This window comes from Acipenser ruthenus, unplaced genomic scaffold (genome assembly GCF_902713425.1).
Source record: "Acipenser ruthenus unplaced genomic scaffold, fAciRut3.2 maternal haplotype, whole genome shotgun sequence".
NCBI classification, from domain to species: Eukaryota; Metazoa; Chordata; class Actinopteri; order Acipenseriformes; family Acipenseridae; genus Acipenser; species Acipenser ruthenus.
This window is the reverse complement of record NW_026708083.1, coordinates 9,521-27,089: the sequence shown is the minus strand read 5'-3', so window position 1 is coordinate 27,089 and position 17,569 is coordinate 9,521. Positions and strand designations below refer to the sequence as shown.

At 56.4% G+C, this 17,569-nt stretch overlaps 1 protein-coding gene and 1 long non-coding RNA gene across 3 annotated transcripts; both read left to right on the top strand.

The window, feature by feature from the left end:
- Nucleotides 1-788: 788 nt before the first annotated feature.
- Nucleotides 789-7,353, top strand: LOC131728750 (uncharacterized). Of its 2 annotated transcripts, none has more exons than XR_009322812.1 (3): nt 789-908; nt 6,037-6,097; nt 7,313-7,353. It is a non-coding gene; the product is annotated as an uncharacterized LOC131728750 (long non-coding RNA). The 2 variants fall into 2 exon arrangements; XR_009322813.1 differs by lacking the exon at nt 789-908 and adding an exon at nt 5,546-5,617.
- Nucleotides 7,352-17,569, top strand: LOC117971161 (uncharacterized). The gene has a single exon (XM_059019734.1). The coding sequence runs from the start codon at nt 7,389-7,391 to the stop codon at nt 17,046-17,048; it is 9,660 nt and encodes a 3,219-aa protein (XP_058875717.1). The 5' UTR covers nt 7,352-7,388; the 3' UTR covers nt 17,049-17,569.

Below are 17,569 nucleotides of genomic sequence, written 5' to 3'. Positions count from 1 at the left end.
CTGGAGGGAGATTCCACTCCAGGCAGGTTTAACAGGTGCAGCGAGATCACGAGCGACTTCAGGGGCTGGATGGAGGGAGGTTTAATCGATTCAATTAACCCATTTAGAACCGGGTTTAGGAACAAAGACCAGGAGTGGGAGGGCTGAAGCAGGTTCACCAAGATAAGGATTTTAACACACACAGGGCTGCAGCAATGCATTCTGGTGCTGGTTGTAGTCCTGCGTTGTTAAACGGTACCAGAATGCATTGGGATGTAGTTTTTAAAAAAAAAGTAATGCTCCCAAACGATCTCTTGAACCTGAGTCTCAATTGTGAATCTCCAATATATGTTACATATAAATACATCAATAACAAAAATATATATATATAGTTAATGCTACAGTTAAATAGTTTATAGTTTATATCTACCAGATATGTACCTGCTGCCCGCACCTACACTAAAAACACTAACATATGCATAATAATCTCTTTGACAACTGCAGGCTGCATTGAATATCCGGCAACGTGCTTCCCTTCATCTTCTCTCTGTAAGAAAAAAATATTATAAAAAACAGAGAGAGAGAGAGAGAGAGAGAGAGAGAGAGAGAGAGAGAGAGAGAGAGAGAGAGAGAGGGGGGGGGGGGGGGAAGGAAGACCCGCCCGATTCGTCCTAAAAGTCCTTCCCCATTGGCTCCGGTTTGCTCTCGTCATCAAAGCGAGCAGGGTTTTCTAAAGACACGGCGTCTCACAAACAAAAAGTGCGCCTGGACGGTCGAACCGGACTGTGTGTGGAGTTCATAGAGACAGAGAGAGACAGAGCGGACCGGGCTCGGAACCGCGCCGAGAAACGAGCACAGCAAGAACAGAACCGAGAGAGACGGGCGATCTGAAAGGAGAGGCGGGTGTGGGAGCCGGGCTGTCGTGTCAGGTGAGAGTTGCAATGGCACGGAATAAATTAATACCCCCCCCCCGCCTCCCCCCCATTAAAAGAAAAAACACATGCACTCCTTTTTCACGCGGGCTGGGAGCGGAAGTCCTATCCGGGGGGGGGGGGTAGGTATATTGCTTTTTTTTTTTTTTTTTTTGTAAAGTCAAGATCTGTTGTTTTGTTTTTTTTTGTAAACGTTATATTTTCTTGAGCGGTGTGTGTGTGTTTTTTTTGCACGGCGCGTAGCGTGCTCTCTGTGGAACGTGTCACGTAACGAGCGCGTTTGGTGCGCTGCTGGGCCCTGCGTGGAATTTTTATACAGAAAAATTACCCCCCCCCCCCCCCCAAGAAAACGCCCCACATTTTGAATGTACCGTTTGTTGCATTAGAAGTAGTGGCGGGGTCTGGGTATTCAAACCGAGAGCCGTTGACGGCTGAATATACACAAGGCAGTGGCCCCACCAGCCGTGCATATTTTTGGGGGGAGTTGGGAATTTGGGGGTACGGAGTTTAGGGCTTACCTTGTTTCTGTCTGGTGGTACGAGGACGTGTGGGTACTATAGATATATGTTGTGTTGATACAGGCAGATTTGTCAGGTTAAACACACACCTGTTTTATGCTTTTTAAGCAGACGTTTTTGTCTTGTTTAAATTTTACTCCTTTGGGAGCTTAAATTTATTGTTGTGATTATTTTTTTTGTGCACAGTGTACCGTAGGCAATTTAGTATTGTTATTAATTTATTAGACATGTGCAGGGTTCCCACGCGAGGTTCATGTTGAGACACAGTGCAGTTTACAGTCAGTGCAGATGACAATAACACAGCTAGGATACACTGTGAACGAGGGTGCAACACGTTCGGGTTACAGCCAGTTACATCTACAAAGACATATAGGTACCCTGTTACCCTCCGTCATCTGTGCAAGTATATCCATACGTCTGTGTCTGTCTGTGTGGCTGCCTGTCTGTGTGTCTGTGTCTGCCTGTCTGTGTGTGTCTCTCTGTGTGTCTGTCTGTGTGTGTCTCTCTGTGTGTCTGCCTGTCTGTGTGTGTCTCTCTGTGTGTGTGTCTGTCTGTGTCTGTCTGTCTGTCTGTGTGTCTGTCTGCCTGTCTGTGTCTGTCTGTGTCTGTCTGTCTGTGTGTCTGTCTGTCTGTCTGTGTGTGTCTCTCTGTGTGTCTGTGTGTGTCTCTCTGTGTGTCTGTCTGTGTGTCTGTCTGTGTGTGTCTCTGTGTGTCTGCCTGTGTGTGTCTCTCTGTGTGTCTGTCTGTGTGTGTCTCTCTGTGTGTCTGTGTCTGTCTGTCTGTCTGTCTGTGTGACTGTCTGTCTGTCTGTCTGTGTGTGTCTGTCTGTCTGTGTGTCTGTCTGTGTGTCTGTCTGTGTGACTGTCTGTCTGTCTGTGTGTCTGTCTGTGTGTGTGTCTCTGTGTGTCTGTCTGTCTGTCTGTCTGTCTGTGTGTGTGTCTCTGGTCACCTTGCCAGAATTGAACCGATAGATCAGTGAATAACATGTCGTGTTGATATGTATGGAGGCTGGGCACGCTCCACAAGCGACCCTCTTAACGATAGACCCCCTGTTCGTTTTATCTGCGCACAGCGTGTTTACAGCATGAACCCAGCTGATCCGGGGTCTCCACGGACCGGTGCTTTGATGCCACCCAGCGTGATTCCCTAGTGCCGTAAAAGCCTCCAAAACAAATCCAGCTGCGTCTTACCCTGGCGAGGTCCGGACTGATGAAACCAACCCCCAAGTGCAAACCCCATTGTGTGCGAACTGTGCCCTGGGCCTGACTGAGAACAAGCGGACCAAGCAAATCATTCGATTAGTATTATTATTATTATTATTATTATTATTTGTTTATTTAGCAGATGCCTTTATTTTACAGAGACTGGGGGACTCTATGCATCAGCTGCAGAGTCTCTTACAATTACATCTCACCCGAAAGACGGAGCACAAGGAGGTTCAGTGACTTGCTCAGGGTCACACAGTCAGTGGATGAGGTGTGATTTGAACCGGGGACCTCCAGGAGTCCTCCTGGATGAAGGACTCCTGTGTGGTCCAGTGGTTAAAGTCTCCTCGATGGCTGTACTGTTAAAGATCTGTCGCTCCGACACTAAGAGTCCACAGGAGGCTCGGGGGTCCAGTGGTTAGAGAAAGGGGCTTGTTACCAGGAGGCTCCAGATTCAATCCCAAATCGCTCTGTGTGTGCGTGACCCTGAGCACGTCCTATTGGAAGGGACTCTGCAGCAGCAGCAGCAGTTGATGATTCATAGTTTACCCCCCCAGGTCTCTAAGTCGCTTTGGGTAGAGCACTGTCGCGTGGAGGCCAGTCAAGGAGGTCGGGGTTCGAATCTTCAGGTCCTGGTTTCAGGTCAGCTTCTTTTATAGAGTTTAGTCTTCACGCAAACTCCTCCCCTCCTCCCCCAAATTCTGGCCTGGGACAAAGAAGGGGTGTCCTACTCCGTTCCTGGAGGGGGCCGCGGTCTCTTTTGGCTTTTCGTTCAACCCCCCCCCCCCCCCCCCGAGCTCTCCATGACTTTAATTGGTCTAATTATTCGATTAATCAGACTAATGTAACCCTTCTCTCCCAGGCCTCAAAATGTTTCGTAGGCCGTATACCTTGAATAGAGAGTTAAATCATCAACTGTAAAAGACCACAGCGGAATATTAAATGTCTAATCGAACACCTAATGAGGTCAGTTCTGTTAGCTGAGGAGCTCAAGTTGGAATGAAAACCACAAATCCCCGCAGCCCCCCCCCCCCCCTCCCCCCTCCCCTCGAGGGCCGGAGTCTGACGCTCCTCTCTTCCAGGCTGAGCGGGAGGTGGGGTGGTGCTGTCAATTCTCCCGAGAAGAGATTCCATCAGAAAGGAAAATCCTGTCAGTTTTGCAGCACCGTGGCTTCCAGTTTCTTTATTCGCGGTGAAGCGGGGCTGCCTGGCAGTGAAGCGGGGCTGCCTGGCGGTGAACCCGGTCTGAGGAGTGCAGGATGCGCCCTATGTTCTGGACGTCGCCGGTTCGAGTCCAGACTGTTCATTTGCGGACCGAGGACGGGAGCTCCCAGGGGGCGGCGCACAATTGGCCGAGGCGCTGCCCGGGTAGGGAGGGATTAGGTCGGCAGGGTAATCCGCGGTTCACCGCGCATCAGCGCCCCCTGTGGCCGACAGGGCGTCTGCGGGTTCTGCGGTGGAGCCGTTCAGATCTGTGTTGTCCTCCGGCAGTGTAGGTCTGGTGGCCTCGCTGTGGATCCGCAGTGCGAGACATGATGGATTGGCAGGAACACGTATAGGAGGATGTGTGTTCCAGCCTCCGTTTCCCCGAGTCGTGGGGGGGGAGGGGTTGCAGAGGTGAACCGGGATCAAATCATAATAATTGGGCATTTCAAATTGGGGAGGAAACCGGGGGGGAAATAATTGACGACCGACCTAAATTATTATTATTATTTATTTATTTAGCAGACGCCTTTATCCAAGGCGACTTACAGAGACTAGGGTGTGTGAACTATGCATCAGCTGCAGAGTCACTTACAACTACGTCTCACCCGAAAGACGGAGCACAAGGAGGTGAAGTGACTCGCTCAGGGTCACACAATGAGTCAGTGGCTGAGGTGGGATTTGAACCGGGGACCTCCTGGTTACAAGCCCTTTTCTTTAACCACTGGACCACACAGCCTCCTATGAATTAAAAATAAATAAAAAAATAATCGCGAGACCAGGTGAGCCCTCTGGTTATCTTTTAAAATAACGGAATAACTCCCCCTTGGGGGGAACGAAGACCCAGGGGGGGCTGGGACTGAGCACCGACAAAACAAACAAACAAACGAGAAAGACAACTTCAAAATCAAGTAATAATGATCGTGCCGGGCAGCATCGCAGTGCCCGATGAAGACCTGGCTAGCTAGAGGTAGAAACATCAGGAGTTTCTGAAGCTGAAATGATCAATGTTGTTGAAGCTGACACCCTGGGATCCTTCAAGAAGCTGCTTGATGAGATTCTGGGATCAATCAGCTACTAACAACCAAACCAGCAAGATGGGCTGAATGGCCTCCTCTAGTTTTGTAAACTTTCTTATGTTCTTAAATACAAGCCTTTTTTCAGACCTTTTATTTCTGAGAATGTAGCGGTACCGCTTTAAGAAAAAAAAAAGTCTTCACTTGAATAGAGTGTGACATGGTGCTGCGGTGATTGGAGGAGGAGGGGGTGAGGGGGGGGGGGAGGAGGGGGGGTTTGATTCCATGGTAACGGTGATCACATGGCTCAGTGTGAGGCTCCAGGATGAAAGGCTTGTCTGGCAGCCAGCGGGTGTTTCTGTCTCGCTGGCAGAGGAAGCTGTGTGAGCAGGCCGGAGCACGGCAGAGCCTGTGTTTATCAAAGCAGGCTTCCATTTTGCAGTTGCTGTAACTGAGATGGGGTCTGCAGTGCAGTGCATCGACGCTGAGAAAAGCCTGCTGCGTTTTGCGTGCCTGTTTTAATATGTTTCTTTATTTTTGTCTGCACAAGAAGTTTAGCACTGGCTGTGTCTGTCTATGCCGAAACCTGTTTTGTGATCCTCTCCTCCACAGGAAGCCAGGCTAATTGACTTTTTTTTTTTTTTTTTTTTTGTGAACCTGAAGCTATAAGAGATTTATTGAAAAGGTTTTTTTTTTGTTTTTTTTTTTAACACTGCAAGTGTGGAACCTAAAAGCTCGGTGACCATGTGGGGGGAGGGAAATCTGTGAGTGTTTAAGTTTTTGGTTTCTCTCTCCTCTCTCTCTGATTCCTAGCGTTCCGTTTCAGAAATCGCGCCGCAGACTCCCGTTCCTGGTGCTCCGTTAACAAATGCTGAAAGAAACTATGACAGACGCTTCCACTGGAAGTCTTTCTCAGCGTCTTCAGTGTAAATTCAATGGCAAACGTTTCCACTAGAAGTCTTTTTAAATGTCTTTTTTTAATATTTTGGTCCATTTTATATAATTACATTAAAAAAACAAACAGCATTTGAGTATTTGCAATAAGAACGGAATGATTTGACAAACATGGTAGGACAGGAAAAAATATATAATTTGGAGCTACCGACTTCTTTAAAGTGCTTTGGGACGTGTGCGTGTGCGTGTGCGTGCGTTTCTTACCTTCCTTGTTTCTGTGTTTTTGCAGTCCTCCAGAACACGTCTGCTTGGTGGGACTCTAGCAGGCTTGTGCTGGCCGGTTTGGAAAGGTAAGTTCAGCATCTTTTTTTAAATTTTTTTTTAGCGATAGACACCCTGTTCGTAGTGACTCCTAGAGCGGCAGACGGTCGGCTGTGGTTTTGATATGGGAGAGGTTTATCAGCAGGGAGGCTTGGAATCTGCCCTGGAGTCCGTGGGAGGTCGGGGTAGATTTTGTATCCTTGTGTGCAATGTGTGTTTAATTATTTTTTTATTTATGTGGATTAAAAAAAAATATATATATATATTTATAAAGAAGTACACGCAGGAGTTAGTATTTGTTCACGTTCACTAAAGGAAGTTTGACCTCCAGGGCCACTAGTCTAATCTGTAACAATCTCTTTATCCTGAGAGAGAGAGAGAGAGAGAGAGAGAGAGAGAGAGAGAGAGAGAGACTAAAATGAATGAGTCTGGTCTCCAATCTGGAGCGAGATTCACTGTCCAGAAGGTAACAGCCTGAAAGTCTGTTTGAAAAAAAAAATTAAAATGCCTCATTGCGGTATCAAGCAGGGCAAAGGGAAAGTGTCCCGCTGCGGTGCTTTTTTAAATTGTGTATCCGTTTGGGGGGGGCTGAGGGGGGGGTTCTGTCCTATCTTGTGTAGCCTGCTAGGGTTCCTCTATATCAGGGGCTCTCCAGCCCTGGTCTGGTGTTTTCTATCCTATCTTGTGTAGCCTGCTAGGGTTCCTCTATATCAGGGGCTCTCCAGCCCTGGTCTGGTGTCTTCTGTCCTATCTTGTGTAGTCTGCTAGGGTTCCTCTATATCAGGGGCTCTCCAGCCCTGGTCTGGTGTTTTCTGTCCTATCGTGTGTAGCCTGCTAGGGTTCCTCTATATCAGGGGCTCTCCAGCCCTGGTCTGGTGTCTTCTGTCCTATCTTGTGTAGTCTGCTAGGGTTCCTCTATATCAGGGGCTCTCCAGCCCTGGTCCTGCAGAGAGGCTGCAGAGTCTTCGTTTCAACAGTTACTTCAGTTGAAACAGCTGTTGTCTTGATTCAGCGGAGATTGCTGTACGTTCAGATCTTAAGCTGCCGGTGATGTAAAGGCACTTATAAAACCTGCTGGGTCGGGGCTGTCCGGGACCAGGGTTGGAGAGAAAACAAACGCAAAATATAAAAAAAATTAATTAAAATAAATAAATAAAATCTCACACAAACCAATGAAATTTATTTACCAATGAAATCTAAAGTCAAGTCTCTGATACTTCTCTTCTGATTCCTTCTCTTCACAGAGGCTCTCGGCTGTGATACCCAACACTCCCCCCCCCCCCCCCCCCCCAACGCCCCTGCCCCCCCCCCCCCCGGTCGATGGCACGCGGCGTGGGAGCCGATTCAACCTGGCAGGCGAACGCCGTGATGGGAGAGGAGTCCACATCCAGTGTCTCTCCCCAGAACCTGCCGTCGATCTGCAGCCCGGACGAGGACCTGACCCGGCACATCGAGAACCTGATCGCGATCGAGCTGGGCGCCTGCTGCCTGTCCGACCTGGAGAACTCCGTCGACTTCTCCGACCCGAGCCTGGGAGTCGAGGACTATCCTTCCGCCGGGGCGACCGAAAAATCTCCCGCCGTCGTCACGGATGACTTGTCGCAACTCTCTCGCCCCGCCGATGCTCCCGGCTTGCCCGGGGAAAGCGCGGGCGGCAAACCGAACAGCGACGTGGCTCCTACGACCACGTGGCTCGCTGCGAGCCTGCTGGACCCGGCTTCCTCCTCGGCGGGCTGCTTTCCCGAGAAGGGAATCATCCCGGGTCTGACCGGCCACTTAATAAACTTTGCGGAGCAGAGCGGAGGGGGGTTTCCTGCGGGGCAGAGGGCCGCGCCCCCCCACCGCGAGGCGGTGGGCTTCCCCTCCTGGCACGCCAGCGTGCTGGAGCTGTATTCGGACGTCAGCAGCTGCTCGGGGGACGAAGAAGAGGGCGTAGCGGCCGGGCGAGACGGGAGTCTGACGAGGGAGGGGTGGGATTCCAGCCCCCCTTCCCTGGAAGACGCCGGAGGAGGAGGAGGAGGAAGAACTGGGGGCGACTCGCCGGCTTTTGACGCCGATAACGAGGAGGAGTCTGACGGCAGCAGCTCTCCGGAGAATCCCGCCACTCCTCGCGTGGCCGACGAAGCGCCCGCGGACAGAGGCGGCTTTCCGCGCCAAAAAAACGACGCAGTGAAACAGCAGGACTCGGAGAGCTCCCCGGACAACGAGGTTCTCCCAGAAGGGGGTTCGTCCTCCGAGCGCAGAGACAGCTTATCGGAGCCGCGGCAGAACGAAAGTGCCCAGGATCCCGATCGTCACGCAGGGGGCGGTTTACTGAAAGAGTGTTCGAACGTTGGCAGCCCTTTGGAGGATGTAGCTGAACCGTCCGGTCCCTATAACATAGACGGTGTTTGGGACAATCAAACACAACAGATACAGATCCCTGTCTCCAGTCACGTCGCCAACTCCTCAGAGACAGAAACAGAAAAAGCAACAGCCAGCAGCCCAGGGGAGACTCCCATCCAGGGTACTCAAGGACTCCAGGAAGCTGAATCGTCTGCTCCCTGTAATATAGACGGTGTTGGGGACAATCTAACACAACAGATACAGATCCCTGTCTCCAATCATGTCGCCAACTCCTCAGAGACAGAAACAGAAAAAGCAACAGCCAGCAGTCCAGGGGAGACTCCCATCCAGGGTACTCAAGGACTCCAGGAAGCTGAATCGTCTGCTCCCTGTAATATAGACGGTGTTGGGGACAATCTAACACAACAGATACAGATCCCTGTCTCCAATCATGTCGCCAACTCCTCAGAGACAGAAACAGAAAAAGCAACAGCCAGCAGTCCAGGGGACGGTCCCATCCAGGGTACTCAAGGACTCCAGGAAGCTGAATCGTCTGCTCCCTGTAATATAGACGGTGATGGGGACAATCTAACACAACAGATACAGATCCCTGTCTCCAATCATGTCGCCAACTCCTCAGAGACAGAAACAGAAAAAGCAACAGCCAGCAGTCCAGGGGAGACTCCCATCCAGGGTACTCAAGGACTCCAGGAAGCTGAATCGTCTGCTCCCTGTAATATAGACGGTGTTGGGGACAATCTAACACAACAGATACAGATCCCTGTCTCCAATCATGTCGCCAACTCCTCAGAGACAGAAACAGAAAAAGCAACAGCCAGCAGTCCAGGGGACGGTCCCATCCAGGGTACTCAAGGACTCCAGGAAGCTGAATCGTCTGCTCCCTGTAATATAGACGGTGATGGGGACAATCTAACACAACAGATACAGATCCCTGTCTCCAATCATGTTGCCAACTCCTCAGAGACAGAAACAGAAAAAGCAACAGCCAGCAGTCCAGGGGAGACTCCCATCCAGGGTACTCAAGGACTCCAGGAAGCTGAATCGAACGCAAGCAAGTTGTCGGACAAGCCAACTGCACGCGCAGAAAACTCACCAGTTCCAAATCTGCACAGCTCACCCATGCGTGAAGGGACTGCAACCCCAGATGATGTAGGATTCCTAGCTGCTGCTGCTACTACTACTACAGCAGAGCTTCCTGGACGCTACTCGGATGTGAGCAGCTGTTCAGAGGACGAGATGGGCAGCCCAACCCACTGTGACGAGATGGGAAGCCCAACCCAGCAGCACGGAGGAAGCCCGGACAGGGAATCGGACTCGGGACCCCGTATCGGAGAAGGTCCAGCAGCCTCGAACGCAGAAGATCCAGTTCCGGGCTACGGACCACCGGCTGGGGGATGGAATGCACCCGGCTCTCCAGAACGCGAGGCTGCGTCCGACTCCGACGCGGATCTTGGCGCAACGACCCGGCGTGCCGAAAGTTTACCGGATCAGGAATCGGAGGAGCCGGAGCTTGAGGAAAGCTTGGAGGAGACAAGCGAGTCGCAGGAGCCGAAAGAGACGGAAGACTGGAATGCCGGTCCGCTGGAGGGGGAGCCCGAGCGGGAATCGGAGGACGAGGTGGATGAGGACGAGAACTCTGCAGCCGGCGTGACGTCTGAAGAGGAGGTGGAGGAGGATGAGGAGGAGGCAGAAAGCTGGAGAGGCTCAGAGGGGAAAGTCGGTGGTTCTCAATACATGGACCTGGCTTCCTCCCTGAGCATGGGGAGGATTCTCTTCCCCGTCGTCGCGCTGAAAAGACCCCGCGGCCCCGGCGCCCCGGAATCCTACGACTGCGATGCGTGCGGGGAGAGTTTCGACGACGCGGAGGCCGTCATCGCACACCACCACGGAGCCCACACCGAGCAGCGGCTGTACAACTGCCGGGAGTGCGCCGGCTTCTTCACCAGCAAGAGCTTCGTGGAGCGTCACCGGTGCGGGGAACCACCAGACTCCGGACCGCCGCCCGGCTTCTCCTCCGGCAGGACGTCCCACAGCACCAGAGAGCACCTGAGCAAGTGCCGCACGGCGGACGGACGCTACAAATGCAGCCACTGCAGCAAGGTTTTCGTGAAGACCTACGACCTGTACAGCCACGAGCGCAAGCACACGGGGACCACGCCTTTCCGCTGCCAGGACTGCGGACGCTATTTCTCCCAGGGCCCCAATCTCAAACGGCACATCGAGACCGCCAGAGCAGGAGGGTGGAGGACCGGGTGCGTCCCAAAAAACGGGGTGAAGAAACCGGACGAGGAGCTCGTGAAAAAAAGAAGGCCGGGCCCCAGGTCTTTCCAGGAGTCGCAGCGGAGGAGGCGGCTCCTCGTGGAGACGGCGGCGAAGGGCGACCTCTCCGAGAAGTACTCCCGCTGCTACGTCAGGCTGGTCGATTTCAGGAAGCGGAAGGATCGCAGCAATCCGCAGCAGCAGGGAAGCTGCCCGCTGGCCGGGAAGGGTCCGTACGAGTGCACGGAGTGCGGGCTGATCTTTCGGATGAGGAACTCCCTGCTCGCGCACAGCCTGGTCCACGGGGACAAGCCTCCCTTCAGATGCTTCGCCTGCGTCAAGACGTTCGAGACGTCGTCCAACAGGGCGCGGCACGTCGCCATGAACTGCCGGGCCGGGGAGGGGAAGCAGGGGCAGCTGCTGGCGAAGATCAAGCAGGTCCGGGAGGCCAACGCCGAACTGGGTCCCTACAGGTGTCCCAGATGCCCCATGGTTTTCAAATACTCCTTCAACCGGGTCAGGCACATGCGGCACCAGTGCCCCTACTCCTTGGCCAACAAGGCGGAGCTGGTGGTGCCCAACCCTAACGGCGCGGGCGACCTGTATAAGTGCGCGCTGTGCCCCCAGCTCTTCACGCACCCCTCGAACAGAAACCGGCACATGCGCCTCAGCTGCAAGAACGCTCGCCGGAAGCGGGACAGGCTGAAATCCGGGGCTCAGAAATCCGCCGCCGCGGCGGTGGTGGTGGCGGCGGCTGCGGAACGCATGAGGAGAACGAAACCGCAGGACAGCTCCGCCTTCCGCACCTCCGGGGACCCCGCCCAGCCGTACGCCTGCGAGTTCTGCGGGAAAAAGTTCCGGACGGGTCAGGAGTGCCGGGTGCACCGGCGCATACACACCGGGGAGCGGCCCTACCGCTGCTCCTTCTGCGGGCTCCGGTTCATCCAGTCGGGCCACCTGAGGGGCCACCTGCGCGTCCACGGCAAGAGGTACCAGTGCGACAAGTGCAAGAAGGTGTGCGACACGCTCGGGGAGCTGTTCAAACACAAGAAGGTGCACAGGAAACTGGGACCCCAGGGGGACAAGGCGGAGACGACGGCGGGGGGTGAGGGGGGCCCCGACGGGGGACAAGGCGAGGACAGGCTGTACGAGTGCGAGACGTGCAAGAAGAGCTTCTCCCTGGCCAGCCACCTGCAGCGCCACTCGCGGTCCCACGCGGGGCAGACCGCGTTCAAGTGCTCGGAGTGCGGCCTGGTTTTCGGCAGCGCGCGATCGCTGAAGATGCACTGGCACAAGCACCGCTCCTTCAACCTGACGTGCAGGTTCTGCAGCAAAGCGTTCAGCCAGAGAGGGAGCCTGATCCGGCACGTCCGCATCCACACGGGCGAGAAGCCGTTCCCTTGCCGCCAGTGCGGGGAGTTTTTCCAGCGCTGGGACTCCCGTAAAGTGCACCAGCTTAAATGCACGGGCAGCAAGGAGGCAGCAGCGGCGGCGTCGCCAAGCAAGACCGACGCCGAGAAAAAGGCGGCGACGGTGAATGGGAAGGAGGAGGGCGGCAGTGCGGATCGGAAGCCAGCGGTAACGAGGGATAACAAATGCAAGATCTGCCTGAGGAGCTACAGCAGCTTCCACAGCCTCAGCCGGCACCTCAACACCCACTCCGCCGTCAACCGATTCTACTGCAGCAAGTGCAGCAAGGGCTTCTACCGGAAAGACCACCACCTGATCCACGAGCTGGGGTGCAACGGGGTCCCGAGGAAGCCCCGGGGCTCCCTGAAACCCTTCAAGTGCACCATCTGCAAGACGAGCTTGAGCCGGGGCGACTACCTGAAGTGTCACATGAAGAAGTGCGCCGCCCGACGGCTCCTCGGGGGCGGGGGGAAGCGGGGGGGCGACTCCGGTGCGTCTGGGGGCGGGCCTTCGGGAGATCAGCCTTCCCCGTCCCAGAAAAGCACGACGACAGGCGGTGGAGATAACGGGCTGCCGCCTCTTCTCCGCGTGAAGAAAGAACCGGTGGAAGGAGGCGAAGGTCCCGGTCAGGTCGTCAAGCATCGGCAACACAAGTGCCCGCACTGCCGCGTCGCCACGATGAGCCGGCAGAGTTTGGTCAAACACATGCGCTTGCACACCGGGTTGAGTCCGTTTCACTGCAGCCGGTGTGGGAAGGGCTACAACCGCAAAGACAGGTGGCGTCTCCACGAGAGTTACTGCAACGGTCAAGGCGGCGCTGCTGCGGCTGCTCCTGCGAGGAAGGAACGGAAAAGAAGTAAAGACGGGCGCTTCGAGAAGCAGACGGACAGAGAGACGCCGGCTGGGCAGTACCGATGCAAGTTCTGCACCAAGAGCTTCCCGGGATCGAAAGGGCTGCGCCGGCACATCCTGACCCACACGGACGCCAAGCCGTACCGCTGCGAGAAGTGCGAGAGCTGCTTCTCCCGCTACGACTACCTCAAAGTGCACCTGGTGAGGTGCCGGGGCGAGAGGAGGTGGGCGAGGGCGGTGGAACGCGGGGCCAGGGTCCCGCAGGAACCCGCCGACAGAACCCCGGAGGAGGAGGAGGAGGCGGCGAAACCAAATCCCGGCGATGACCGCCTGCGGAAGAAAGCCCCGGAGGTCAGCGCCGGCAACGAGGACGGCAAGCCGGTGCGGTGCACCTACTGCCGTAGGACTTTCGACAGGAGGTCGGATTTGGGGAGGCACGTCGCCATGATGCACTTGACCAGCAAGCCCTTCAAGTGCGCGTGGTGCGGACATACCTTCACCCAGAAGAAAGGCCTCCGGTTCCATCAGAAGACGTGCAAGGCCGTCAAGTCCGTCGCCTCCGCCGCCGCTGGCGACAGGAACGTAAACCCGAAACGCATCGGACTGCGCTCGGCGCCGCAGGAACCCGGGAAAGCGGGCCCGGACTCCCGCGGGACGAAAGCCGCCCCGCAGGGGACTGGGGGAGGGGTCGGAGTCGGCAACACTTGCCGGGAGACCTCCAAGCTCCTGCAGAGGATCCAGACGCACTACGCCAGTCAGTACGAGTGCCAGTTCTGCGCCAAGAGGTGCATGAGCAAAATGATTCTGATCCGACACCTGCGGACTCACACCGGGGAGAAGCCTTTCGGGTGCAGCCGCTGCGGCGAGCACTTCATCCGGAAGGACTATCTGAAAAACCACCTGACGAAATGCAGCTCCCGCCGGGCGGCCGTGGAGCGGCTAGAGGGAGCCGGGTCCCGGGAGTCTGCGCTCTGCGATAAGTGCGGAGAGTTCTTCACCTCCCAGAGCAGCCTAAAAGCCCATCAGAAGAGCTGCGTCGTGCTGCTGAAGCCTCCGGAGAGCGCGAGCAAAACCGCCTCCGCCGCCGCGGAAAACCAGCAGGTCTTCATCTGCGTGGAGTGCGGGGAAGGGTTTCTGAGTTTCATCGAACTCCGGAGCCACCTGCAAACCGAGCACTGGAAAGTGAACCACGTCCAGTCCGACCAGCCAGCGCAGGCGAGCGAGCGTCAGGCGAAGGTTAACGGGCTGCTCCCCCGCGGCGTGAGCGTCAAGCAAGAGCCCGAGGACGACGGGTACGAACTGCCGACGAAGAGCGCCGAAAACGCTCCCGTCCCGCTCCCCGCTCCCGTTCTCTCTCCTTCCTTGAAGCCGAATAAGAAGGCGTTGGCGGCGACGAACACCACCTGCCCGTACTGCTTCATGAAGTTCAGCCAGAACGGGGCCCTGGTCACCCACATGAGAATGCACACGGGCGAGAAGCCGTTCGTGTGCGCGTGCTCAGCGGCGTTCCACCGCAAGGACTACCTGCTGAAGCACGCCAAGGTCTGCAAGGAGGCGAGGCCGTTCCGGTGCGAGAACTGCCACCAGGACTTCAGCCGGCCGGACTTGCTCAAGAGACACTTGAGGAGATGCGCCTCCCCCGTTCCCAAGGGAGGGGCCCCCGGGCCCGAGGGGGGACCGGTGAAGGTGAAGGAGGAGCCACAGAACGAGGGGGACTGGCTGAAGATCTACTCCAAAAACACGGTGCTGGTGATCAACAGCGGCCCCAAAGCCACCGGCACCGGAGTCCTGCAGACGCGATTCTCCTGCAAAGTCGGGGAGCAGCGAAACGGTGGGACAGAGGCCCCTGCACCTTCCTCCTCCTCCTCCTCCTCCTCCTCCTCCTCCCCCCCTGCAGAACAACGGCACTCCCCGCGCCGGGCGGAGAAGCGCTACAGGCTCGATCTGGCGAGCCCATCGGAGACGCCGAAAAAGAAGCTGGAGTGCAACCTGTGCGGCGAGAGCTTCGACTTGCACAAGCAGCTCCAGAAACACAAGCGCAAGCACTCGGGGCTCGGCCCTTACAAGTGCGCACAGTGCCCCCGGACCTTCCACTACCCCTCCGACTTGAAGCGCCACACCCACATCAGGGGCCTCGGCGGCAGCAGCAGCAGCCCCAGCAAGAGACCCAACAAGGACCCCGCCGAGACGGTGACCCACACCTGCATCTTCTGCGAGAAGCAGTTCGCCAATCGGAAGCTGCTGGTCAGGCACCGGGAGGTCCACCGGTACCAGACCCGGTTCCGGTGCACCCGTTGCGACAAGAGCTTCACCGTCCGGAAATCTTACCTGCAGCACCGACGCAAACACCTGGCCGAGGAGGAGGAGGAAGAAGAGAGAGGCAAAGGCAAGAGCCGTTCCTACGAAGACGATTCGGATTCCGAGCCTTGCCTCCCGTGCCACGTCTGCGGGAAGAGCTTTGCCTCCGTGGCGGCGTTGGAGGAGCACCAGCGCAGCCACCTGGGCAAGAAGCCCCACGAGTGCGGGCAGTGCGGGCAGAGCTTCCTCCAGGAGTCCCAGCTGCGGCAGCACCAGCGCGGCCACGAGAGCCCGTTCCAGTGCGGCCCCTGCGGGCGGGGGCTCCCGTCTCTGCTGGCGCTCCGCAAGCACCAGAGAACCCACAACGCGCAGCGGCCCTTCCCCTGTCCGCAGTGCCCCCAGCGCTTCAGGTACCAGTCCCACCTGCGCGACCACCTGGAGACGCACTCGGGGGAGCCCTTTCCCTGCGACCTGTGCGGCAGGACATTCGCCTGGAAGAGCACACGGGACACGCACAGAAAGACGCACGCCCTCCAGGAGACCGCGACTGACCAACCAGAAAGTGCAGCCCCGCTCTGGCCGTCTCCACCACCACCACCACCACCCCCGCCGTCAGCCATTGTCCCCCCTCCCCCTTCTCCTCCTCCTCCTCCTCCTCCTCCATCATCTAAAGACAGACCGGCCCGAGGCATGGGGGGGCTCCAGAGGGAGCTGGCACAGCTGCAGCAGCCCGGAGGAGGAGGGGAGGAGTGGAGGTTCTCCTGTCAGATCTGCGGCAAGGGTTTCCAGTACCGGAGCAAGCTGGCTGAGCACCAGAGGCACCACGACACGGAGCGGCCCTTCTCCTCCAGGGAATCCCAGCTGAGCCACGCGCCGAAGAACCCGGAGAAGAAAAAGCAGGAGGAGGAGGAGGAGGAGAAGCCGTACCAGTGCCACACCTGCGACAAACGCTTCCAGCGCAAGAGCAACCTCACGGTGCACCAGAAGAGCCACGTGGGGCCCACGCTGTACGAGTGCACGGAGTGCGGCCGCGGCTTCCAGGGGATGGGGGCCTTCAAGAAGCACCGGTGCGTCCGCAAGAAGAAGAGGGACTCCTCTCGCCGGCAGCAGCAGCAGCAGCAGCAGTCGGCCGGGGTCCAGCCGGGATCGGACTCTGACGAGGAGGGGTTTTCCTCCCGGTTCCCCTGCCACGTCTGCGGAAAAAGCTTCTCGACGTTCCGGAAGCTGGAGGAGCACCAGCGGTACCACACCGGGGAGCGGCCCTTCGAGTGCCAGGAGTGCGGCAAGCGGTTCTACCAGGCGGGGCACCTGAGCAAGCACCGGAAGACCCACGGGCGGCAGCACCAGTGCGAGCAGTGCCCCCGCAGCTTCAGCACCCTGCAGGCCTACCTGCAGCACCAGGGCCTCCACAGCGGCGAGCCGCGCCGCCCCCGGCGCCACCGCCACCAGTGCCAGCTCTGCCTCAAGTGGTTCGTGACGCCCTCCGACCTGGCGCGCCACGAGAGGACCCACGCCCCGAAGGGCCAGCCGGTGTTCCAGTGCGACGTGTGCTGGATGACCTTCGCGCAGGCGGCGCAACTGAGGGCGCACCGCGAGAGCCACGTGGGCGAGGTGGTGTACGAGTGCCCGGACTGCGATATGGTGTTCGTCTCCTTCCAGCTGCTGGAGCAGCACCAGAGCGTGCATCAGGAGGGGGGCGGGTCAGCCCCGAGCCTGAACGGGAGCTTACCGGACCCCCAGAACCTCCGTGCGTCTGACTGTCTCGCCGCGGACTACGGCCACGGTGGAGGGGCTGTTATGATGGCGCAGATTTGATAAACGATATTTTTCTTCCGAACTATGAAACACAAAAAAATAACTCCCGTTCCTGTGTTGGTGTCCGCTCCTCTCTGTTTTTTTTAATGATCTAAACTGCGGCGGATCTTAATACCGCCACCCTCGGAGATGGGGTCTACCCATGATCTTCATTGCACTTTGTTTAATTTTTTCCCCAAAAGTACTGTTGCTAAGAAGCTGGTCTGCAGAGCCCCCCCTGGAGACTGCAGCTGTATTCATACAGAACTGAAGAGAGACTGTATAGAGATGGGATTATATCATTTAAATAAAGGGGGGGCGGGGGGCAGGGGGGGGGGCACACACTAATAAATAGCGGCCGCATGTGGGGGAGAGAAGGATGCGCTGTTGTGAAATGGTGGAGCGGGGGGTGGAAGGGACTTTTTGGGTTAGAAGTAGCCAGCAGTTGAATTTGAAACACACTTTTTTTTTTTTTAACATTTGTGATATTTTTATTATTTTTCCTGGGAGTGAAAGTATTTGTTACAGTCGGGGAGGGGAGG

Excerpts from the sequence above, each read along its gene's own strand:
- LOC117971161 (XM_059019734.1), top strand. The coding sequence starts at position 7,389 with ATGGCACGCGGCGTGGGAGCCGATTCAACCTGGCAGGCGAACGCCGTG.